This window comes from Corella eumyota, chromosome 6 (assembly GCF_963082875.1).
Source record: "Corella eumyota chromosome 6, kaCorEumy4.1, whole genome shotgun sequence".
NCBI lineage: Eukaryota > Metazoa > Chordata > Ascidiacea > Phlebobranchia > Corellidae > Corella > Corella eumyota.
The window spans coordinates 14,252,998-14,279,599 of record NC_137495.1 but is presented as its reverse complement, the minus strand read 5'-3'; the positions used below and the strand labels follow the sequence as shown (position 1 = coordinate 14,279,599).

The 26,602-nt window shown below is 33.1% G+C and overlaps 1 protein-coding gene and 1 pseudogene across 1 annotated transcript; both read right to left on the bottom strand.

Annotated features, from left to right (window-relative positions):
• Window positions 1-8,564: 8,564 nt before the first annotated feature.
• On the bottom strand, window positions 8,565-11,364 carry LOC145755926 (lactadherin-like). The gene is made up of 4 exons (XM_082572156.1): window positions 11,103-11,364; window positions 10,218-10,355; window positions 9,958-10,124; window positions 8,565-8,702 (listed from the first exon to the last, which is right to left on the bottom strand). Exons 1-4 carry the CDS (start codon window positions 11,362-11,364, stop codon window positions 8,565-8,567), a joined length of 705 nt encoding a protein of 234 aa, XP_082428282.1.
• Window positions 11,365-17,827: 6,463 nt separating this feature from the next.
• On the bottom strand, window positions 17,828-23,659 carry LOC145755925 (protein spinster homolog 1-like; annotated as a pseudogene).
• Between the last annotated feature and the right edge of the window lie 2,943 nt (window positions 23,660-26,602).

Below are 26,602 nucleotides of genomic sequence, written 5' to 3'. Positions count from 1 at the left end.
ATATCGGTAAAATATGGTCTTACGCTGACTTTATACACGGGAATTTTATCGCCGACTCCCCGCCGTTTTTTGCAGGACAAATCTTCTGGCAACTCTTTAAACGTTTTATTCTTTCTGTCTTAGTATATAAATTTATATACATTAACACGGGCAATAACTAATAACATATTTATGCACATTCTTCAGTGTAAAAAATGATAAATTAATGCTTTTTCTTCAAATATTGTTTAGAAATACGGCCCTATATCGCAAAATACGTGATATCATAATGCATCGTCTTGCGTCACCTAAAAGCGCGCGCTTATTTTTTTATAGGTTTTAGTTTGTAAAATTAAAAAATAAATTGACACGGGAAAAGAAAGATAACATGTTCTTGCACATTATTCTTTAAAAAAACTATTAATTTACTGCTTATTTTATTTCAAATACTGTCTAAAAAACTGTACAGGAATACGCGAAAATAAAATTTCTCGCGGTAATTAAAATGCAAAATCCCCGCTGTTCTAAAAAAAATCTTCGGGCCAAAGTGTCTGGTTACCTTTTTGGTCAGTTCGCTGGACGTAAAAACTCATAAAAAAGTAAGGCCGAAGTAAGGTTTAACACACAATTAGACTTTCGCTTTTATACTTAATTTGTTAATTAAATACTTTGTAGTTTGTGTTTCGTATCATATAGTTTGTGTCGCATTTTTGTTTTAATAAAGTGTGGCCTTCTTATCGATGCCCATCTTTACAGCGTACTCTATTGGGGTTTAATAATTGTTTAAGCCATAGTAGGAGTTTATTAGATCCTACATTATTCAAGATATAAACTGCAGTCAACTAATCAAAAATTTTCGCCAGATTCATCTCGCGGTGCTGCGATTTTTAAAACTATTTCTCCTTTCTAGTTATATAGCCCATGAACCACTTCTGTTGTCTACACCTCAAAAACTGATAAAATATAATCTGACAACAACCTTACGTTAAAATAAAATTAAAATGTAAGACCCTGAGCCCCACTGTTTAAAAATAAGTTTTGTTTATAAATTCTGATATTTTTTCGTAAAGTTATTCTATATATACCTTAGCCTAGCAATCAAAATGCGATCCCAGCAAAAGAACACTCGTTTATAAATGCTGGTTTGAAACTGGTAAAAAAAGGCAATCTTTAAATTAAGGAGAATTAGTCACAAGTTTTTTTGAATATATCTTTATCCTCGATGTGGGAAGGTCGATTGCGCGAACTAAACATAGAGTTACCCAGTTTCGAGTTGCATTAAGCAGTTTGGGATAATATAGAGATTATAATTGCCCGATAATTATGCTGCTGATTAAGTGCTGACTCAGCAGGAGTTTATACCGTTTATAACGCCTTACTCAAGAGTGCTACAGCATAGAAGCAGTGGGGATTGAACCCACGACATCATGTTGGTGCAGCAAGTGTTCTTACAACTACACCACGCTGCCAAATGTTTAATAATTACCAATAATTATTATTTTTTTAAATTAATTAAACCCCCCCCCCCAAAAAAAAATTGTCCTGTTGCTAGGACATCGAACTAAAATTAAAAGCAACAAAATGTAAATAATTTAAAAACCAAACCAACTTTTAAACAACGAAATTTTAAGTTAATTTTATTACATTTTAAAGCAGTAAGTTATCCCATACCAAACAACTTGGTAGTTTACTTTAAACTTAGTATTTTCAACATGGTGGTGTCAGCTAAATATGACGCAAAACCTGATGACGAATATTTATTTAAATTGTAAGCGAATATGCTATAAGGTTGTTGAACTTGGTTAATCATTTATAATATCGATAAATAAAACTCGTTGGTATCAGCTAGGACAAATATTGATGGCTGCATAACAGGAAGTTCTTTATAAAACTTGATGTTTTTATAAGGTCAATATCAGCTGTGATTACAAAAATTCTGCAAAATATTTACGCAATGTTTTCGAAATTCTCAGTAAATTTGTGTTTACTGAATTGCAACATTTTGCAGACCTTGAACTAAAGTCAATATAATAAACATGTCAATCACTTGAAACTTTGGTTTAAAATTGTGTAAAACTTAAGGTAATGTTGCTAATAAATTTCCACTAAAAATAAAACTTTGATCATAGGTGGTACTATAAGAGGGGCATTCCCTCCAATATTATTGATCACAAAAATAAACATAGCGATCGCTGTCGCGCGTGACTAGGCAGGAAAGAACTCAACCAAAACAGTGAACAAAACTCCGAACCACATTTCCGCTGTGTTTTAAATCAAATTTGATTACAATAAAGTCATCTCAAAACTGGGTCGGGGTAACTGTTCTCTTAAAAAAATATGAAACTATTTACCGAATAAATAAGCTCCAAAGAGCGAAATAAAAGCATAAGGCGGAGAAAAGTAAAGAGTTCCCGCCGCTAGAGGGCAGGCTATTGCTTGACTAACGACCAAAACCCACAATCTTGTTCGTACACCTAAAAAAATTAGATTTAAAATTAAACCCCCCAAAAAATGAAATATTTCTAAATACAAATCTACAAAATTTGTGTTATATTAATAATACTGTCAATTTACACATAATGGGACATTTATATTAACCCCCTTATACCCTATCCCTTCTCTGAAAATAAAACTGTTTTTGTACTTATTTATCCTCGATGTGGGAAGGTCGAATGCACGACCTAAACATAGAGTAACATCAGTTACCCCGACCTGGTCTCAAGTTGGCAGTTTGGGGTATAATAATTGCTCAATAATTAAGCTGCTGATTAAGTGCTGGCTCAGCAGAAGTTAATATCGTTTATAGCGCCTTACTTAAGGGCTCTACAGCATGAAAGCAGTGGGGATCGAACAACAGAACTTATGTAGTAAAGACAAGGGTTTTGACCACTACACCATGCTGCCAACCTTCAATTTATGTCAAAATTTTCAGATAATGCCGTTTTCGAAAACTATTTTAGAAAAATGTCCATTCAGTAAAATCAATTTTTAATAATATGATCAAAATAAAGATTACCGTATTTAGAAGCGAGTAAATCGGACAAAATTCCACCAGTGATTATCCCAATCGTTCCACCAACGATGGAAGTTAAACTCATCCACAACCCCACCTCTGTGCCGGGGTAATATTGATCAAAATATAACTGACTGTTGTAAGACCAACAAAAACTTGCTGAAAATATTAAAATTTGATTTAGATTTTGTTATCCTCGATGTGGGAAGGTCGACTTCATGACCTGAACATAGATGAATATTTGTTACCCCGACCCAGTCCCGAGTTAACTTTAGCAGTTTGGGATATTATTATTTTTTTTGTATATATCTTTATCCTCGATGTGGGAAAGTCGAATGTGCGACTTAAACATAGAATAACACAAGTTACTCCAACCCAGTCTCGAGTTGCCTGTGGCAGTTTAGAATCTTACTGATTATAATTGCCCGATAAATAAGCTGCTGATTAAGTGCTGGCTCAGCAGGAGTTTATACCGTTTTTAGCACTTTACTCAAGGGCGCTACAACATGAGAGCGGAAGGGATCGAACCAAAGACCTCATGTAGTAAAGCCAAGTGATCTGACCACCACAGTATGCAGGGTGAGGTTTAAAGTTTGATCCCCAGTTCCGGCATGTTGAAGCACCGACTAAGGATTTTATTGCATAAATATAAAACTCACCAGAATGTCTGAATGAAGCCCCAACCAGTAACAATAAGATAGTTGGAGATTTGATAAATAATTTGAAAGTTGTTAAAATTGATTTTAACACCGACTGCTTTTCTAAATAATAAAATTTATAGCCAGGTTTATAAATAGCTTAGTTAAAAATATAGTTTGCAAAATAGGCCAAATAACTTTTAAACATTTCTCCAAAATAAAGAGAAATTTTACGACAGACTTAAAAAATACAATTTTTATAATGAAAACGGCAGCATGGTGTAGTGGTAAGAACAGTTGCTACACCACACATAAGGTCGTGAGTTCAATCCCCACTGCTCTTATGCTGTAGCACCCTTAAGTAAGGTGTTATAAACGGTGTGAACACCTGCTGAGCCAACACTTAATCAGCAGATTAATTATCGGACAAATATATTGAATAATATCCCAAACTGCCAAAGTCAACTATATGTTTAGGTCATGAGATCGACCTTCTCACATCGAGGATAAAGAATTACAGAAAACGGGTTCATTTATTAAACATTTTATCAAAAGTATTAAATACCAAAGTCTATCTCGTATTTGTTATTCTCTTCAGCTTGTTCTATAATTTTACATTCTGGTTCTTTGACAGAGAAATATAAAATAATCGCCATAATTATGCCTGGAGCTCCAGCTATAAAGTAACACCAACGCCAGCTCTAAGAAAAAATTAACAAAAAATTAGTTAAAAATAAATTTAAAAAAAGTTAAATCAATTTTGTTTTTTTAGGGGTTGATTTAATAAAAAAAACATAAAAATAAATTGTTCAAAAAAGGGGTGCTGCATCATGACAGCAGTTGGGATCAAACCCAGGTCCTCATGTAGTAAAGCCAAGTGTTCTGACTACTACACCATGCTGCCGGTGAAAAATATTTAAAAAATTTTTACCATTCCAAGAATGTTGGCGTCAGTCACATAATTTCCAACAGCAAATGCCAAACCATATCCAAAATAAATCCCAAAGTTGAAAAAACTCATCGCAAAAGCTCAAACTTTCTGTGAGAAAATGTCAGCCACCAAACTTGAGGTAAGAGGAGTACAGGCCGACTCTCTGAGAAAAAAGTTTTAGGTTTTAAGAGAATTTATTATACATACAAAACAAAAAAATATGATATTATTAAGGTTTGTTAAGACCCTAGCATAAGAGCAGTGGGAATTGAACAAAGAACCTCACGTAGTGATGCCAAGTGCTCTTACCACTACACCATGCTTCACCCACATATTTAGTTAAAAATATTAACTGGTACAAAAAACTTTTTTTTTTAAATATTTTTTTACTGAAACAAACTTTAAACTCACCCTGCCCCAAAGCCAACTCTCAGCAAAGCTAACAACCAATAAGTGTCGGCAAATCCGGTGGTAAAAGTCATTACCGAGTAAAAGAAAAACTTGCAGATAATATCTGGATTCTAAACAATAAAATAAAAAGAGTTTTATAAAAGTTAATTAAAAATTTAAATATTAAAAAGCAAAATAAATAAAACAAATTTTTAAAAGATTTTAGGTTTGCATAGAAAATGGAGTTACTGACATTTTACCAAAAACTATATTTCCAAAACCACCATTTTACTAACAATAACACATTTTCTATTAACTCTCTTTTACTCAAAAAAAGTTTATAAAAAAAATTTATCCCCACAGCCCTCATGCTGTAGCGCCTTTAAGTAAGGCGCTATAAACAGTATGAACTCCTGCTGAGCCAGCACTTAATTAGCAGCTTAATTATTGGCTTATTGTAATTTATAATATCCCAAACTGTTGAAGGCAACTCGATACTGGGTCAGAGTAAATGATGTTACTCTATGTTTAGGTCGTGAAGTTGACCTTTCCACATTGAGGATAAATAAATATAAAAAATAGTCGGTAATCAACCTGTTATATTTATCGCCAACAATTCCCATTACAACTCCCATAACAGTAAAAATGGCAATAAATATTGGACCAGCAAGAACTTGGTATTCTATTCCCTGGTCTGAGTAATTCCATTCACAATATATCGTTCCATTCAATCCCATGAGATTACATCTAAAAATTAAGATTATTAATAATTTACTTTGTTAGTTAGCATGTTGTAACATCCTTGAGTAAGACCTGAGATCTTGGGTTTGATTCCCGCTGCTGGCATAATGTAGCATCATTAGGTAAGACCTGAGATTCTGGGTTTGATTCCCACTGCTGGCATGTTGTAGCATCCTTAAGTAAGACATGAGATCCTGGGTTTGATTCCTACTACTAGCATGTTGTAGCATTCTTGAGTAAGACCTGCAATCCTGGGTTTGATTCCTACTGCTGGCATGTTGTAGCATCCTTAAGTAAGACCTGGGGTTCTTGAATTGATTCCCAATAAAATAATATTAGCATGCAAAATTAACAACTACTCACTGTGTTGAATTCTTCACATCTCTGCATTTTGTGTTTGACAGTTTTTCAACATTTATGTCCAAGATCAAACAAGCCATGTCTCCAAATTGAACGTCCTGTGCCATTTCCTTTGCGGTGACACCAATCATAAAATGACCCAACTCCCCAAACCCATAACACAACATTAGGATTGTTATACAATACCAATGATACATGGGCTCCCCTTTAAATGTTTTAACCATTTTGAAATTGTTTTCCTAATGTTAAACTAAACTAAATTTAAATTCTGTTAAAATATATTTTTACATTTATTAATTAGCAAAGGTCGACTCGACAACTTAAAAAAAGCTGCTGGTTAAGTGCTGGTTCAGCAGAAGTTCATGTCGTTTATTGCGCCTTACTTAAGAGCGCTACAGCATGGAAGCAATGAGAATCAAACCCAGGACCTCATGTAGTGAAGCCAAGTGTTCTGACCACTACACCATGCTGCCATTAAAAGATATATAATTTTTAAATTTGATACAAAAAATTGTTCGTTATTCGTTTAAATATTAATAAAATAATAAAAACATTATTCAGCAAAAAAGATTTAATTTATGTCTAAAATTAACTTTAAATTTTGTCCAGAATATATCAGCTAACGCAAACAATTTTGGCAAATATTACCAGACCATAACTTTTCTGATTTCTTTAACATAAATATATCTTAACATTTCTTTGTTTTTACTTTATAATTTGCTCAATTAATCTAAAAACATCTGTTTTTGGTCTGTTTACAAAATCACATTTCCTCAACGCGATGTCAACAAAAAGTTGAAGTAGTTACTCATATGCGGCGTACGAAAAATGTCACCACTTTTAAAATACTCATTGCAAGAAAGTCAACTTCAAGACCTAAATATAGAGTAACAACTGTTACCTTGACCCAGTCCTAAGTTGCCTTTAGCAGGTTAGAGTATTATTGATTATATTTGCACAATAAATAAACTGCTGATTAAGTAATGAGCCAGCAAGAGTTTATGTCGTTTATAGCACCTTACTCAAGGACGCTACTGCATGAGAGCAGTGGGAATCAAATCCAGGACCTCGTATAGAAAAACCAAGTGTTTTAAACTACCTCTACTTAGTTTATAACAAACAAAACTAACTATACACACAACTAGCGCAAAACATCTAACAAAAAACTAGCAAGCAACCAACTACTAAGACTAAAACGCAAGACATCTACCAAAAAACCTAGCAAGCAACCAACTACTAAAACTGAAGCGCAGGACATCTACCAAAAACCTAGCGAGCGACCAACTACTAAGACTAAAACGCAAGACATCTACCAAAAAACCTAACAAACGATCTAACTACTAAGAACAAAGCGCAAGACATCTACTAAAAAACCTAGCAAGCAACCAACTACTAAGACTAAAACGCAGGACATCTACCAAAAAACCTAGCAAGCGACCTAACTACTAAGACTGAAGCGCAAGACATCTACCAAAAAACCTAGCAAGCAACCAACTACTAAGACTAAAACGCAGGACATCTACCAAAAAATCTAGCAAGCGACCTAACTACTAAGACTAAAACGCAAGACATCTACCAAAAAACCTAGCAAGCGACCAACTACTAAGAATAAAGCGCAGGACATCTACCAAAAAACTTAGCAAGCTACCTATCTTAAGCAACCTAACTAATAAAACGGACTGAAGCTTTAAAACTGTGCCAAAATTTAGGGAAAACAGTTCCTGCCATAGCGTACGTGATCAATATTCAAAAAAGCGAACAGTCGATCAAAGCCATCGGCCTAAAGGCACTACAAGCTGACCAGACGCGCTTATGAAACCAATGAATATCCATGTACGAAGAAGTGGTTGGCCTCCCATTGTCGCTGGGAGGCCTCCCATTTAATCTTCCCTAACTGTAAGTTAAACATCAAAATCTTGAGTAAAAGTCCAAGTTTACGCTTTGGCGAGAGAGATTTGTTCGATCTCGTCTTCTCATCCTTCCCACACCTCTGTTTTAAGAGCAGGTAGTATTGTACGGGATGGTATTTCAAACCTGGGCTCTAGAACTTTCATAAGGTCCCTGAAACCTTCGTTATTTAAAACATTTCGTCAATGAAAATGGCTGCACATTTTTAGTATTATAACTTCTTTTGTTGCCTGCCACTTGAAATAAATAATTTGCATTTATTACACATTGCTTTACTTTCACTAACTTTGATTACAGTCTTTGCCAAATATTAGACCTACGATTTGACATCGCAGTAACTGTTCACTTGATAATAGGAAATTTAAACATTACTACTATAGACTTTGTTACATTATGTTTATTTACACATTTAATAAACCCAACTATTACAGCCTTAACATTTTAGAACATTTACAGAATTTTGTAAGATTTAATTAATATAACACAGATTATTTGTTCAAATTATAAAATTAATTACTTTAAAAGTTTTAATATAGTACATAACTAAAGAATTTTAATTAACAACTAGGAATTAAAATAATTAACCGAAAGAAATATGTGATTACTAGCAAGATAAAAGCTCCATGCGAAGAACGGGAACATCATACCAGGTTTGTGGATACAATCGAACATAGCGAGCACTTATAGGTTGAGGAAAGTTGTTGAACTTGTAACCATTTCTATCTTCATTACCAACAAAGACCTTTAAAAAGATTTAATATAATATTTAACGTAATAATATTTAGGTTTAAGATATTAATTATTTGAATTTTATAACTTTAATAATCGCGCGTTGTTCATCGCTTCACATTTAACTTAAAGGGACTGCAACATGCAAAATTAAAATGTCTATAAGGGACATTGTGACGTGTTTGCGGGGCCCTGATTACAATCTAAATGGCTTATTTCCTGCCCAAAAGTTACGGATTTTTGCTATTTTAAATAAAAAAATGTTACGACGATGCTTAAATTTAAGTTATCGACTTTATAATTAAGTTGTGCATCAGTTTAAGCTCAAGCATTCGTGTTGACACTGGATTTTAAGGAGCTAGAACAGCGACCATAGCAACGTGATATAAATACGTTCCATGTTTTGCAAAAACAGTTTTATGGACATAAATCACAACCACAAAATCAAATGTAGCCTGCACTTTAAAAAAACTGTTTTTAATTAACACTAAGTCCAAAAAGAAAGCTGTTTTAAGTAAGTTAAGTACTATAAACTACTTTCCAAGCTACTTCGAACGCTGGGACCAAAGTAGCTACGTTCGGCCTTAAGAAAACAGTAGATTATAACTTGCGTTAAATTATAAACTCACAACTTATTTACTACTTGAAAAAACATAAAAACGTCTTTCAACAAGTAGTAAACCCCATTTGGGGATGAAAATGTAAAAGAAAGTCAGCACTGGAAAATATTAAAACTGAAATACAAAATCGGTAAAAAATTGTAATCCAGTTTAGTCTTAGAACCTGTAGAATTTAAAAAAACATCAATATTGCAATATTGGACATGTTTTAATAAAAAAACGTTTTTCCAGTCAAACAACGACTGAAGACCGAGTACAAACATAAGAAAAGCTCACATAATTATTTTCACACCGGTTCGCGGGATTTTTACAATGTTAATTTTTAAAATTACAAAACTTTAGATTAATAAAAAATTTAAAACTGTCGCAGACCCTTTATTGTTAAAAACGACGAATAATTAAGTTTTGTAACAGGCTATGACATCACAAAACAATTAGAATAGGGATTGTTTAAACAATGATTTGCTTGGTTATTATTATCTAGCTTGTAAACAACACACAACTTTTAAAAACAAGTTTTGGTGATTTTAATTGAAACATTTTTAATAAAATAAACTTTTTAAATTAATTAACACCAATTAATTAAAAACTATTTCTAAACTTTAAAAATTTAAACAAAATAAATTTTCGTTTTAAATTTAAGCTTACCAGATCATTTCCATTATTTTGGATGAACTGCATATCTGATGTACTGGAACCATAAGATATCTTAAAGCTGGTGGCCCAATCATAACCATAGTAACCTCCTTGTGTCACAACTCCTGTCACTTGAGTTGGTGTTTTGAGGTCAATTTGGATCCATTCCCCAACCCTGTCTATTAATTAAAACAATGTTAATGTTTATTTTCCTCTAATTACAAAAGTTGTGAAACTTTATTATAAGATAGAAAATAATTCCAACAACTCACATTGTTTATGTAACCAACCCCAGGTATGAGCATCCAACCTTACTTTATGTGGTAATGTGTTGCTGTTATAATAACAACTAGCTGTGATGTCACTATCCGGTATTCTTCCATCTTTTAACCCAAGTCCACATACACTAGCTATAAATATTTATGTTTATTTAGAATTAATCTTATAAGTTGACATGATTTAGCTTAACTCTTAAATATTTAAATTGCAAAATTAAATATTACAAAATGTTTATAAATTGTTTTATTGTCTGCTTACTGTTAGAACCTCGTAACTCAAAATTTGACAACAAATATAAATTTAGCGGAATTTAAAAAATGATTTAGTTTGTAATTAAAAAATAACTTTTTATTAATTTATCATTTGATTTTTGAACTTTAAATAACCGTGTATTTTAAGTAAAAAGATCGAGTGGTTAAAGTTTTGTTAACATACGAATGTTGTTAAATTAAAACTGGTTGCAATTTAAAAAAAAAAAATTAATTTATAAACAGATGAAATTTTAGCAGATATTAAAAAATACAAATTTTAAAAGCTGTATTTTTTTGGCACAGAATCCATAAAACATTTTAAGTTATTTAAATTAAAAGTTTATTTAATTAAAACTGACATTATAACTTAATATCGTTCGTTAAAATAATAACCAAATATCTATGATAAAATTAATTTTACAGATAAGTTTTAGCACTTTAAAAATGCCACTGTATTAAGTATACTTGTTTATATAAGTAACAATGTTAGAAAACCATACAAAATATACTTGCAAGGTTTAAAAAGTTATTTATTTGTCTTAAAATTGTTTTTATTTTAGTTTTGAGGTTCTAACAGTAAGCCGATGATATTATCATTATTTATCAAATATAAAGTAACCAAAATACCTTTTATTTGGGGGAGAATTTTTTCTAACTCCGACACGACCTCCCCATCGCAAGAACACTCGCCAGTAGCCCCAACTGACCCCTTGGGACCTATGGGGCCAATTTCACCCATCAAACCTTGTTCACCTCTAACGCCAGGACCCCCAATTGCCCCAATTTCACCCCTTGAACCTTTTTCACCTTTCTCCCCAGCTGGGCCAAGCTTTCCTGGTCTACCTTGTTTAGTTTCAGAAGGTTCATGAGCATAGATGCAATGGGACATGCACTAAAACAAACTTGGTTGTTTTGGGATGCAGCTAAGCATAACCAGAAGCACAAAAACATAAATATTTTCAAACTCATTTCGGCAAGTTTCAAGTTACAATTGTTTTATTCTAAACTCATTTAACAAGCTAGTTATAATTTTGTTATTAATATTTATCACTAATAATTGAAAATAACTTTCCGTCTGTTCCGACATTTTTGTATCAAAACACGCAGGTACCAAAACGCGCCAAAAATTATATCTTGATTAATTTTTAAATCGGCTTTAATTTAAAAAAACTTTTTAAACGAGATATGACGACACTATGACGTAACAATAATAGCAACGCTGCATTAAAATACTTATTCGAATTGTTGTCTAACAAGATTTGACGCTATAGATTAATTGTGATGTCATAATCTACCAAAGTAACAACATAGCCCGCTATAGTTAAATTGTGATGTCATAATCTACTAAAGTGACGTTAAAGCCCGCTACCGGAGCCGCAAAGCGAGTCAGCTATTGTGACATGCAACGAGGTTTCCCATAACAGCGTTAAAAATGTGAAAGGTTTCAAGATTGTGCCAGTTAAAGTGTGGGGCAACAATCAAAGTAATTTTGTGAAAACCTTTTTCTGGATGACGGTTCAGATACAAGTATTTGTACTGCAAGCCTTGCAAAGAAATTAGGAGGAGACAAAAGATGGCGTTACGGCAAAAAGTGCCAGCCTTTCGGTCCGCATAAGGCGTTGGGTTGGACGTTGTTTGGCTCAGACCATAACCCAAGAAAATCGTCCCAACGAACTAATGTTAACTTTATACATGAGCCTGAACAAGTATTGACATCATGCAACGAAATTTCAGATGTTTTTGTCGAGCAATTTTCACGACCTTGATTGTGCGCAAATAAGCGAAATGTCATTAAACGACAAAAGTACGTTGAAAATTATGAACAAAACAGTTTCGCGAAATGGCTGACACTATGAAATTGGATTACTCTGGAAAAAGAAATATATTAAACCTTTAACGAATAGAAAAATGACACTTCAAAGGCTGCAATCTTTGAAGAAGAAGTTTATTGCTAACCCTAAAACTTTTAGTCAATATAGGGAAGAAATCGATGAATATGTAAAATAAGGACATGTGACTGTATTGGCTAATAGGAATTGTGTAAACGATATAACGTGTTATATACCACACCACTGTACGGACCGTATAGTGTTTGATTGTGCTGCAAACTCTGCGTTGTTTCTTTTAATGAGTTTTTATTACAGGGACTTTACTAATAGCCTCGTGGAAGTGCTTTTACGATCTGGTTCCAGAACAACATATTAACACTTAATTGGAATAATTGGCTTAACACTCTTGTTGATTGAGAGAACATTAGTATACCCAGATGTTTTAAACCTTAATATTGATTATGGTTGTATTTAGTTTTATCGCTGAAAGGACTGAAGCCCGGTTTTAGTCAAAGGCAATATGTACGTTGGTGGCAGGCTACATAATTCAACCGTCCCTGTAATCACCGAACATCCGATGATTCTTCCATCTAACCAGGTTGTAACCGAGCTCATTGTAACAAAGTATCATGGCATGCATGGGCATTCGGGAACAATCTATGTCTTGTCCGCCATTGATGGCTGAGGTGGAACGAATTTTAAACAGCAGACCTCTGGTGCCACTCAGCGACGACTGCAAGGATGAATTGGCATTGACGCCAAGTATGTTGCTGAACAATGGACAACGACCTGCCTCCAGACACGTTTGTCAAGGAAGACAGTTACAGACGATCTTGGAGGTTCAACTTCTTGCTGATCAATTTTGGGAGCGATTGACAAAGGAGTATTTGACTTTGTTACAATTGCGACAAAAGTGGATTCAGCCGATGAGGAATTTCACGATTGGCGACGTGGTTCGTTAATGAGAACGCGAAGAGATGACTCTGACCGAAAAGGGTCATGAAGTTAGACAAGAACGGGAGTGTGCGCCGTGTCCAGGTGCGCACTGCATATGCTACCTTAATCTGAGACAAAATTTGCCTTCTAGAAGGGATCGCATAAATTTGTATTTTCTATGTTGTTTGTGTTTACGCCTGCCTCACGGTTTTCTTCTTTACACATTTAAAAAAAATAAATATTTAAAAAATTAACATATATATTTATCTTAACAACCGGTTAAAACTTTTTTAACTATTATACTTTTCGCCAAATTTTATTTTAAATATCGGTAAAATATGTTCTTGCGTTAAAAGTATACGCGGGCTTAACGCTGCAGGCTCCCCGCAGTTTAATAAAAAATTTCGCAGACCGAAAGCGATTAGTCGTAAAATTTTGCAGGCCGAAAGCTATTAGTCGTAAAATTTTGCAGGCCGAAAGCTATTAGTCGTAAAATTTTGCAGGCCAGAAGCACCCGTCTTTAATCCGTTTATAAAAAGGTTTTTGAAACAAAAATCTTCAAAAAAAAAAATAATATTCTAAAAACTTACATATATGTCTTTAACGTAACAACCAATAAAAACTTTTATATATACTGTACTTTATGCAAAATTTTATTTTGAATATCGGTAAAATATGGTCTTACGCTGACTTTATTCACGGGAATTTCATCGCCGACTCCCCGCCGTTTTTTGCAGAACGAATCTTCTGGGAACTCTTTAAACGTTTTATTCTTTGTGTTTTAGTATATAAATTTATATACATTAACACGGGCAATAACTAATAACATATTTATGCACATTTCTCAGTGTAAAAAATGATAAATTAATGCTTTTTCTTCAAATATTGTTTGGAAATACGGCCCTATTTCGCAAAATACGTGATATCATAAGGCATCGTCTTGCGTCACCTAAAAGCGCGCGCTTTCAAATTATTTTGTTATAGGTTTTAGTTGTAAAATTAAAAAATAAATTGACACGGGAAAAGAAAGATGACATGTTCTTGCACATTATTCTTTAAAAAAACTATTAATTTACTGCTTATATTATTTCAAATACTGTCTAAAAATCTGTATAAAACTACGCGAAAATAAATTTTTTCGCGGTAATTAAAATGCAAAATCCCCGCTGTTCTAAAAAAAATCTTCGGGCTGAAGTGTCTGGTTACCTTTTTGGTCAGTTCGCTGGACGTAAAAACTCATAAAAAAGGAAGGCCGAAGTAAGGTTTAACACACAATTAGACTTTCGCTTCCATACTTAATTTGTTAATTATATACTTTGTAGTTTGTGTTTCGTATCATATAGTTTTTGTCGCATTTTTGTTTTAATAAAGTGTGGCCTTCTTATCGATGCCCATTTTTGCAGCGTACTCTATTGGGGTTAATAATTGTTTAAGCCATAGTAAGAGTTTATTAGATCCTACATTATTCAAGATATAAACTGCAGTCAACTAATCAAAAATTCTCGCCAGACTCATCCCGCGGTGCTGCGATTTTTAAAACTTATTCCTCCTTTCTAGTTATATAGCCCATGAACCACCTCTGTTATCTACACTTCAAAAATAAAATATAATCTGACAACAACCTTACGTTAAAATAAAATTAAAATGTACGACCCTGAGCCCCACTGTTTAAAAATAGGTTTTGTTTATAAATTCTGGTATTTTTTCATAAAGTAATTCTATAACTATCTTAACCACTTCAGCCTAGCAATCAAAATGCGATCCCAGCAAAAGAACACTCGTTTATAAATGCTGGTTTGAAACAGGTAGAAAAAGGCAATCTTTAAATTTAGGAGAATTAGTCACAAGTTTTTTTTGAATATATCTTTATCCTCGATTTGGAAGGTCGATTGCGCGAACTAAACATAGAGTTACCCAGTCTCGAGTTGCATTTAGCAGTTTGGGATAATATATATTATAATTGCCCGGTAGTTATGCTGCTGATTAAGTGCTGACTCAGCAGGAGTTTATACCGTTTATAGCGCCTTACTCAAGGGTGCTATAGCATAGGAGCAGTGGGAATTGAACCCACGATCTCCTGGTGGTGCAGCAAGTGTTCTTACAACTAAACCACGCTGCCAAATGTTTAATAATTAACAATAATTATTATTTTTACAAATTAATTAAAAACCAAAAAAAACATTAAAAAAATTGTCCTGTTGTTAGGACATCGAACTAAAATTAAAAGCAACAAATGTAAATAATTTAAAAACCAAACCAACTTTAAACAACAAAATTTTAAGTTAATTTTATTACATTTTAAAGCAGTTAGTTATCCAATACCAAACAACTTGATTGTTTACATTAAACTGAGTATTTTCAACATGGTGGTGTCGGTTAAATATGACGCAAAACCTAATGACGAATATTTATTTAAATTGTAAGCGAATATGCTATAAGGTTGTTGAACTTGGTTAATCATTTATAATATCGATAAATAAAACTCGTTGGTATCAGCTAGGACAAATATTGATGGCTGAATAACAGGAAGTTATTTATAAAACTTGATGTTTTTATAAGGTCAATATCAGCTGTGATTACAAATATTCTTCAAAATATTTACGCAATGTTTGCGAAATTCTCAGTAAATTTGTGTTTACTGAATTGCAACATTTTGCAGACCTTGAACTAAAGTCAATATAATAAACATGTTGTTTACATGTTTATAATTATTTACTAACTTTAAGGCTTTACACGAATGCTACAAAATGCCAGCAGTGAGAATCAAACCCAGAATCTCGGGCCTTGCACAAATGCTACAAAATGCCAGCAGTAGGAATCAAACCCAGGATCTTAGGCCTTACACAAATGCTACAAAATGCCAGCAGTGGGAATCAAACCCAGCCTTTTCAACCAAAAATCAATTTATAGAAATCATGTCTTCAACATTCAAATATTTTAATAATTGTAAAAGCATAGTTGCATAAAAACAAAAAAACTTTCTACAGTATTTTAATAATTAGTAATGTGCCGATCGCCGTTTTTTTTCGGATCAGATCACGATCTAACGTGACCGAACAATCGATAACTTTATCGTCACTAAATACATAAAAAATTGAACCTGTATGTTAAACACTTCTACTTATTCACACGTTTAAATATTTAACCGTAATATTCAGTATAATTTACAAGAACTAAAAACAATTTTACTAGCGCGGAAATAAAGCGCTGTAAAAGTTTATGGAAAGCTATGTGGTTAAGGCATGTGCGTGTTTATTTGTGACGTAAAATTAAATGTGACGTAATTACCGATCTGCCGATTTTGGACCTTGATCGGGTGATCGCAAAATACCTTCAAAAATCGGCGATTTACGATCACCATTTTGATCGGCACATCACTATTAATAATTTGCATTTTCGACAAAATAATCTTAAAAAATAGATGATATCAATTTTATAGTTTTCTAAAATTTTAAAAGAAGTAACAAAAACAAAATATATTAATTTCAGAAATATAAAACAATAATAATTTCTCATAAAATATGGAGTAACTATAAAGTAAGGGAATACAAAATCTTAAAAGTAATAAAAACTGTAAAATTAACATTATTTAAATTTCTGTTTAGTTGATATAAATTAGAAAATAAAAACCGCAAGAATGGCAACAAATAATTTAGGAACTAAAATAACTCACTAGTATAATATTAAAAACTAGATTTATTTGATAAATAAAATATGGTTCGAAATCGTTCGATTCTTTTTTATAAATATAATTTATTTAGTAGGTTTATTAAATAAATTATAAATTTAAATATTAACTTTTTTAAATTTAAACCTAATTTTAACAAACGAACACGCATTCATTGATATTGTAATATAAAAGTAAACTAAATTTAAAAGCAAAATACCGTTCTTAATTTTTGGTAATCAAACGAGTATTAAAATATAATAATAACAAAACAATTAAAAAAAAAATTTTACACATTTTCTACTTATACTTTAACATTTTACTTAAACTTTCAACCAATATATTTTACTTTAATGGACAGCGAAAAGGACGATTTTTGACGGCGACCAGAACGCTATTAAATTATTCAAGCGTTAAACTCACACTGATTCGTTATTTTATAAAAAACTAAAATAATGATTAAATGATATTTAGCTAGAGTTAAATCTTCATTTTAAATAGCAACATACAAAATAATAATACCAACAACATATTAAAATTTCAGAAAATTTAATCTTTAAATTTTAATAATAAAATATATTAATTAGTAATTAGTGACATTTAAATGTCGTAAATAGGAGGTTTGCGATTCGTTGGGATAATAACAAACATACTAAAAATTTAGAACTTTTACTTTTAAAGAACAAAAGTTATCGTCTTTCAAAATTTGTCAAATAAGAATAAAAACAATAATAAATATAATGACAATAACAATATGTTTCGAAATCTAAGATTTCGAACCATAATAACTTTAAAAAAATTTTGGCCAAAAAATTATAAAAAAATTTCACTAATAAATATTTAATAAAATTATAATATTGTCATGATAAAAATTTTTAAATTTATAAATGTTTAAAATAATTCAAAAACTTTTTTTTAATTTAAAGTTTCGTTTTATTAACTATCGCTTCACTTTCTTCACAATTATTCGCTTTAATGCTCATGTGCGGTGAATCACGCAGAAGAGAAATTTGGGTCAACAAAAAGAAAAAAGAACCTGAAATTAGAAAAAAGTTTTCGTAAAACTAACTAAAAAAATAAAAATCAAACTATATAAATCATTAAAATATTATTTAAAAAACTTGGCTTTGCTGCATGAGGTCCTGGGTTCGATTCCCACTGCTCTCAAGCTGTAATGTTATTGAGTAAGGTGCTATAAACGATATAAACTCCTGCTAAGCCAGCACTTAATCAGCACTTAATCAGCAGCTTAATTATCGACAATTATAATCTATAATATCCCAAATTGCCACAGGCAACTCGAGACTGGGTCAGGGTAACAAATATACCTCCATGTTTAGGTCGAAAAGTCGATCTTTCCACATCGAGGATAAACAGTTATAAAGAAAAAAAAAACTTACTAGCCAAGTAAAATCCTGGGTAAACGATGTACAGTGCTTCCCTGAAACCTAAAACTTTGATCATAGGTGGTACTATAAGAGGGGCATTCCCTCCAATATTATTGATCACAAAAATAAACATAGCGATCGCTGTCGCACGTGACTGGGCAGGAAAGAACTCAACCAAAACAGTGAACAAAACTCCGAACCACATTTCCGCTGTGTTTTAAATAAAATTTGATTACAATAAAGTCATCTCGAAACTGGGTCGGGGTAACTGTTGTTACTCTTAAAAAAATATAAAACTATTTACCAAATAAATAAGCTCCAAAGAGCGAAATAAAAGCATAAGGCGGAGAAAAGTAAAGAGTTCCCGCCGCTAGAGGGCAGGCTATTGCTTGACTAACAACCAAAACCCATAATCTTGTTCGTAAACCTAAAAAAATTAAATTTAAAATTAAACCCCCACAAAAATATGGAATATTTCTAAATACAAAACTACAAAATTTGTGTTATATTAATAACACTGTCAATTTACACATAATAGGACATTAATATTAACCCCCTTATACCCTATCCCTTCTCTGAAAATAAAACTGTTTTATTGTACTTATTTATCTTTAACGTGGGAAGGTCGAATGCACAACCTAAACATAGAGTAACGTCACTTACCCCGACCCGGTCTCAAGTTGACAGTTTGGGATATTATAATTGCTCAATAATTAAGCTGCTGATTAAGTGCTGGCTCAGCAGAAGTTAATATCGTTTATAGCGCCTTGCTTAAGGGATCTACAGCATGGAAGCAGTGGGGATCGAACAACAGAACTTATGTAGTAAAGACAAGGGTTTTGACCACTACACCATGCTGCCAACCTTTAATTTATGTCAAAATTTTCAGATAATGCCGTTTTCGAAAACTATTTTAGAAAAATGTCCATTCAGTAAAATCGATTTTTAATAATATGATCAAAATAAAGATTACCGTATTTAGAAGCGAGTAAATCGGACAAAATTCCACCAGTGATTATCCCAATCGTTCCACCAACGATGGAAGTTAAACTCATCCACAACCCCACCTCTGTGCCGGGGTAATATTGATCAAAATATAACTGACTGTTGTAAGACCAACAAAAACTTGCTGAAAATGTTAAAATTTGATTTAGATTTTGTTACCCTCGATGTGGGAAGGTCGACTTCATGACCTGAACATAGATGAATATTTGTTACCTTGACCCAGTCTCGAGTTAACTTTAGCAGTTTGGGATATTATTATTATTTTTTTGTATATATCTTTATCCTCGATGTGGGAAAGTCGAATGCGCGACTTAAACATAGAGTAACACAAGCTACTCCGACCCAGTCTCGAGTTGCCTGTAGCAGTTTGGGATATTATAGAGAATATAGTTGCCCGATAATTAAGCTGCTGATTAAGTGTTGGCTTAGCAGGAGTACATACCGCTTATAGCGCCTTACTCAAGGACACTACAACATGAGAGCAGTAGGGATTGAACCAAAGACCTACAGTATGCAGGGTGAGGTTTAAAGTTTGATTCCCAGTAGCGGCATGTTGAAGCACCGACTAAGGATTTTATTCATAAATATAAAAACTCACCAGAATGTCTGAATGAAGCCCCAACCAGTAACAATAAGATAGTTGGAGATTTGATAAATAATTTGAAAGTTGTCAAAATTGATTTCAACACCGACTGCTTTTCTAAATAATAAAATTTATAGCCAGGTTTATAAATAGCTTAGTTAAAAATATAGTTTGCAAAATAGGCCAAATAACTTTTAAACATTTCTCCAAAAAAATAAGAAATTTTATGGCAGACGACTTAAAAAACATAATTCTTATAATGAAAATGGCAGAATGGTGTAGTGGTAAGAACACTTGCTACACCACCATGAGGTCGTGGGTTCAATCCCCACTGCTCTCATGTGGTAGCACCCTTAAGTAAGGCGATATAAAAAAGTATAAACTTTTGCTAAGCCAGAACTTAATCAGCAGCATAATTATCAGACAAATATATTTAATAATATCCAAAACTGCTAAAGGCAACTCGAGACTGAGTCGGGGTAACTAATGTTACTCAATGTTTAGGTCGTGAGATCGACCTTCCTACATCGAGGATAAATAAATCCAAAAAACAGTTTTATTTATTAAACATTTTATCAAAAGTATTAAATACCAAAGTCTATATCATATTTGTTATTCTCTTCAGCTTGTTCTATAATTTTACGTTCTGGTTCTTTGACAGAGAAATATAAAATATTTCGCCATAATTATGCCTGGAGCTCCAGCTATAAAGTAACACCAACGCCAGCTCTAAGAAAAAATTAACAAAAGATTGGTTAAAAATTAATTTAAATTAATTCTGTTTTTTTAGAGGTTGATTTGATAGAAAAACCTAAAAATAAATCGTTCAAAAAAAGGGGTGCTACATCATGACAGCAGTTGGGATCGAACCCAGGTCCTCATGTAGTAAAGCCAAGTGTTCTGACTACTACACCGCACTGCCGTTAAAAAATATTTAAAAAATTTTCACCATTCCAAGAATGTTGGCGTCAGTCACATAATTTCCAACTGCAAATGCCAAACCATATCCAAAATAAATTCCAAAGTTGAAAAAACTCATAGCAAAAGCTCGAACTTTCTGTGAGAAAATGTCGGCCACCAAACTTGAGGTAAGAGGAGTACAGGCCGACTCTCTGAGAAAAAAAGGTTTAGGTTTTTAAGAGAATTTATTATACATACAAAAAATTTGATATTATTAAGGTTTGTTAAGACCCTAGCATAAGAGCAGTGGGAATTGAACACAGAACCTTATGTAGTGATGCCAAGTGCTCTTACCACTACACCATGCTTCACCCACAAATTTAGTTAAAAATATTAACTGGTACAAAAAACTTTTTTTTTTTAAATATTTTTTTACTGAAACAAACTTTAAACTCACCCTGCCCCAAAGCCAACTCTCAGCAAAGCTAACAACCAATAAGTGTCGGCAAATCCGGTGGTAAAAGTCATTACCGAGTAAAAGAAAACACTTGCAGATAATATCTGGATTCTAAACCATAAAATAAAAAGAGTTTTATAAAAGTTAATTAAAAATTTAAATATTGAAAAGCAAAATAAATTAAAAAAAATTTTAAAGAGATTTAAGGTTTGCATAGAAAATGGAGTTACTGACATTTTACCAAAAACTATATTTCCAAAACCACCATTTTACTAATAATAGCACATTTTCTATTAACTCTCTTTTACTCAAAAAAAGTTTATAAAAAAAATTTATTCCCACAGCCCTCATGCTGTAGCGCCCTTAAGTAAGGCGCTATAAACAGTATGAACTCCTGCTGAGCCAGCACTTAATTAGCAGCTTAATTATTGGCTTATTGTAATTTATAATATCCCAAACTGTTGAAGGCAACTCGATACTGGGTCAGAGTAAATGATTAGCCCGTTTCCATGTCCACTTTTTTCTGGGCTTTGGATTAATTTAGTCCAAAAATATCATGACTTGGCGAAAAAAAACGGGCTTTTTTGGCCCTGCTAAAGAGGTGGTCTAATTCGAAAAAGCCCGGGCTTTTCACCGGTCTTCGGTTACGCAATTGGTTAGGCTAGTGAGCGCATACGTGATTTTGTTAGTTTAAGCGATATTTTGTTGATAAAATGCAAACAAATGGATAAAATTAAGATGTAGAATGAAAGTTAAATCGTTTTTGGTTAGTGAATAAAAACAAATACGGGTTTAATCAATTTTAAAACGGCAGTTAAGCTGTCTGACCGACAGACACTTTGAAACATGCCAAACCACAAGTTAACAGTAAAATATAGGCGGACAGTCTGACATGAACCGTTATTTTATCTTATAATTGCCGTACTAATTGGTTAACTGTCAATTTAAATGTGTAATCTTACAAAAAATCACCTACAAATATCTGTCAGACAGTAAAAATGTCAAATTGTATGGTTTGAATTTTACAGACTGCCAAGTAAAAACAAAGCATTATTAGATTTGTTTAAACACGTTTGAATCTGTTTTTGTAGGATAAAATGGTATTAATGGTGTGTTAAATGGTATAAGTGGTTAAACAAAAATAGAAAACAACTGAGAACAAAGAAGCTGTTTAAAGAAAGCTAATATATACAATTGGCAACCTGTTAATTTGATTAGCTATATGTTATATATTTGAAAACTTTTAATTCCTATATGGTAAAATCCTTACTTATAATTTGTGTTTTTTGTGCAATAAACAATATAAAAACAGGTTGTTTTGCGTTAAGCAGAAGTCTGACAAACAGACAAAACGAACATTTTAATAAAAAGCCCAATGTGCTAAATGGCCATGGAAACAGAACTCGGCTTTGGACTAAAAATTAGCCCAAAGTCCAATACAAAGCCTGGCTTTATTTTTGGACATGGAAACGGGCTAGATGTTACTCTATGTTTTATGTTACTCTATGCACTTAATTAGATGTTACTCTATGCACTTAATCAGCAGCTTACTTAATGGGCAATTATAATCTATAATATCATAAACTGTTGAAGGCAACTCGATACTGGGTCAGAGTAAATGATGTTACTCTATGTTTAGGTCGTAAAGTTGACCTTTCCACATTGAAGATAAATAAATATAAAAAATAGTCGGTAATCAACCTGTTATATTTATCGCCAACAATTCCCATTACAACTCCCATAACATAAAAATGGCAATAAATATTGGACCAGCAAGAACTTGGTATTCTATTCCCTGGCCTGAGTAATTCCATTCACAATATATCGTTCCATTTAATCCCATCTAAAAATTAAGAATATTAATAATTTACTTTGTTAGTTAGCATGTTGTAGCATCTTTGAGTAAGACCTAAGGTCCTGAATTTAATTTCCACTGCTGGCATTTTGTAGCATTCGTGTAAGGCCTGAGATCCTGGGTTTGATTCCCACTGCTGGCATGTTGTATCATCCTTAAGTAAGACCGGCAATCCTGGGTTTGATTCCTACTGCTGGCATGTTGTAGCATCCTTAAGTAAGATCTGAGATGCTGGATTTGATTTCCACTGCTGTCATGTTGTAACATCTTTGAGTAAGACCTGAGATTCTTGGTTTGATTCCCAATAAAATAATATTAGCCTGCAAAATTAACAACTACTCACTGTGTTGAATTCTTCACATCTCTGCATTTTGTGTTTGACAGTTTTTCAACATTTATGTCCAAGGTCAAACAAGCCATGTCTCCAAAATGAACGTCCTGTGCCATTTCCTTTGAGGTGACACCGATCATAAAATGACCCAACTCCCCAAACCCATAACACAATATTAGGATTGTTATACAATACCAATGATACATTGGCTCCCCTTTAAATGTTTTAATCATTTTGAAATTGTTTTCCTAATGTTAAAGTAAACTAAATTTAAATTCTGTTAAAATATATTTTTACATTTATTAATTAGCGATGTAGAAAGGTCGACTTGACAACTTAAAAAAAGCTGCTGATTAAGTGCTGGTTCAAGTTCATACGGTTTATAGCACCTTACTTAAGAGCGCTACAGCATGGAAGCGATGAGAATCGAACCCAGGACCTCATGTAGTGAAGCCAAGTGTTCTGACCACTACACCATGCTGCCATTATTAAAGTATATATAATTTTAAAACTTAATACATAAAAATTGTTCGTTATTCGTTTAAATATTAATAAAATAATAAAAACATTATTCAGCAAAAAAGATTTAATTTATGCCTAAAATTAACTTAAAATTTTATCCAGAATATATCAGCTAACGCAAACAATTTTGGCAAATATTGCCAGACCATAACTTTTCTGATTTTTTTAACATAAATATATCTTAACATTTCTTTGTTTTTACTTTATAATTTGCTCGATTAATCTAAAAACATCTGTTTTTGGTCTGTTTACAAAATCACATTTCCTCAACGCGATGTCAACAAAAAGTTGAAGTAGTTACTCATATGCGGCGTACGAAAAATGTCACCACTTTTTAAATACTCATTGGAAGAAAGTCGCCTTCAAGACCTAAATATAGAGTAACAACTGTTACCTTGACCCAGTCCTAAGTTGCCTTTAGCAGGTTAGAGTATTATTGATTATATTTGCACAATAAATAAACTGCTATATAAGTTATGACCCAGCAAGAGTTTATGTCGTTTATAGCACCTTACTCAAGGGCGCTACTGCATGAGAGCAGTGGGACTTAAGTCTAGGACCTCGTATAGAAAAGCCAAGTGTTCTGACTACTAAACCAGGCTGCCTTAACATAATTTAACTAAAAACATTTTACCAAATAAACATGAATTAGAAACTGTACAAAAAACGATGTTTTACCATTTTTATCACAAACAAACAAGCCCAAGCTATTCACCTCAAAAACTACCAAGCGACCTAACTACTAAGACTAAAACGCAAGACATCTACCTAAAAACCTAGCAAGCGAACCAACTACTAAGACTGTAGTGCAAGACATCTACCAAAAATCCTAACAAGCAACCTAACTACTAAGACTGAAGCGCAACACAACTACCAAAAAAACTAGCAAGCGACCTAATTACTAAGACTGAAGCGCAAGACATCTACCAAAAAACCTAGCAAGCAACCTAACTAATAAGACTAAAGCGCAAGACATCTACCAAAAAACCCAGCAAGCGACCTAACTACCTAAACGGACCAAAGCTTTAAAACTATGCCAACTTAGGGGAAAACAGTTCCTGCCATAGCGTAGGTGATCCGATATTCGAAAAAGCGAACAGTCGATCAAAGCCATCGGCCTGAAGGCACTACAAGCTAATCGGACGCGCTTATAAAACGCGCTTACGCTTATAAAACGCGCTTGTAAAAATAAAACCAACGAATATCCACGTACGGAGAAGTGGTTGGCCTCCCATTGTCGCTGGGAGGCCTCCCATTTAAACTTCCCTAACTGTTAGTTGAACATCGAAATCTTGAGCCTAGGTTAAGCCTAAAATGAAGCTATTTGTGGTCCTTTGTAAAAGTCCAAGTTTACGCTTTGTATATGTGTTGGCTTAGCATAAGCAAAAATTTATTTTAAACGACAATTTTTTTGATTTTTGTAAATAAAAAATGTTTTGGGTGAAAATTGTGACATGTTGAAAATTGAAAGCTTGCGTCGTTCGTCCGGTTTATAAAATGCGGAAAAGCGGAATTTTTAAACCTTACCCTAATCTTCCCTTGAAAAGTATCTGCCCATACTCTTTAAAAATGAAAAAAACGACTTTTTACCTAAATATAGGAAAGATATTTAACATATTTAGAGCATGAGATTTTCTTAAAATAGCATTTCAAGGCACAAGATTTTAGTAAAAGGTTATTAAAAAGTTAACTCAGGACATGAGTTCTTTTTTCATAATGATGCACACTATAAGGCTAATAATAAAGATGCTACAACATGCCATCAGTGGGAATCAAACTAAGGACCTCACGTTTTTACCTTAGGATACTATTACATGCCATCAGTGGGAATCAAACTAAGGACCTCAGGTTCTTACTTAAAGATCCTACAACATGCTATCAGTGGGGTTGAAACTAAGGATCTCAGGTTCTACTTAAAGATGCTACAACATGCCATCAGTGGGAATTAAACTAAGGACCTCAGGTTCTTACTTAAAGATGCTACAACATGCTATCAGTGGGGTTCAAACTAAGGACCTCAGGTTCTACTTAAAGATACTATAACATGCCATCAGTGGGAATCAAACTAAGGACCACAGGTTCTTACTTAAAGATACTACAACATGCTATCAGTGGGGTTCATACTAAGTACCTCAGGTTCTACTTAAAGATGCTACAACATGCCAGCAGTGGGAATCAAACTAAGAACCTCAGGTTCTTACTTAAAGATCCTACAACATGCCATCAGTGGGAATCAAACTAAGGACCTCAGGTTCTTACTTAAAGATCCTACAACATGCCATTAGTGAAAATCAAACTAAGGACCTCAGGTTCTTACTTAAAGATACTACAACATGCCATCAGTGAAAATCAAACTAAGGACTTCAGGTTCTTACTTAAAGATCCTACAACATGCCATCAGTGGGAATCAAACTAAGGACCTCAGGTTCTTACTTAAAGATCCTACAACATGCCATCAGTGAAAATCAAACTAAGGACCTCAGGTTCTTACTTGAAGATCCTACAACATGCCAGCAGTGAGAATCAAACCCAGAATCTCAGGTCTTACACGAATGCTACAAAATGCCAGCGGTGGGAATCAAACCCAGCCTTTTCAACCAAAAATCAATTTATAGAAATCATGTCTTTAACATTTAAATATTTTAGTAATTGTA

What these genes read in the sequence shown, in the direction of transcription:
- LOC145755926 (XM_082572156.1), bottom strand. Translation starts at nt 11,364, where the DNA reads ATGTCCCATTGCATCTATGCTCATGAACCTTCTGAAACTAAACAAGGT. An exon ending in AATTCTCCCCCAAATAAAAG is followed by an intron (nt 10,356 to 11,102) that starts GTATTTTGGTTA and finishes AAATATTTATAG; the next exon opens with CTAGTGTATGTGGACTTGGG. An exon ending in GGGTTGGTTACATAAACAAT is followed by an intron (nt 10,125 to 10,217) that starts GTGAGTTGTTGG and finishes TTTAATTAATAG; the next exon opens with ACAGGGTTGGGGAATGGATC.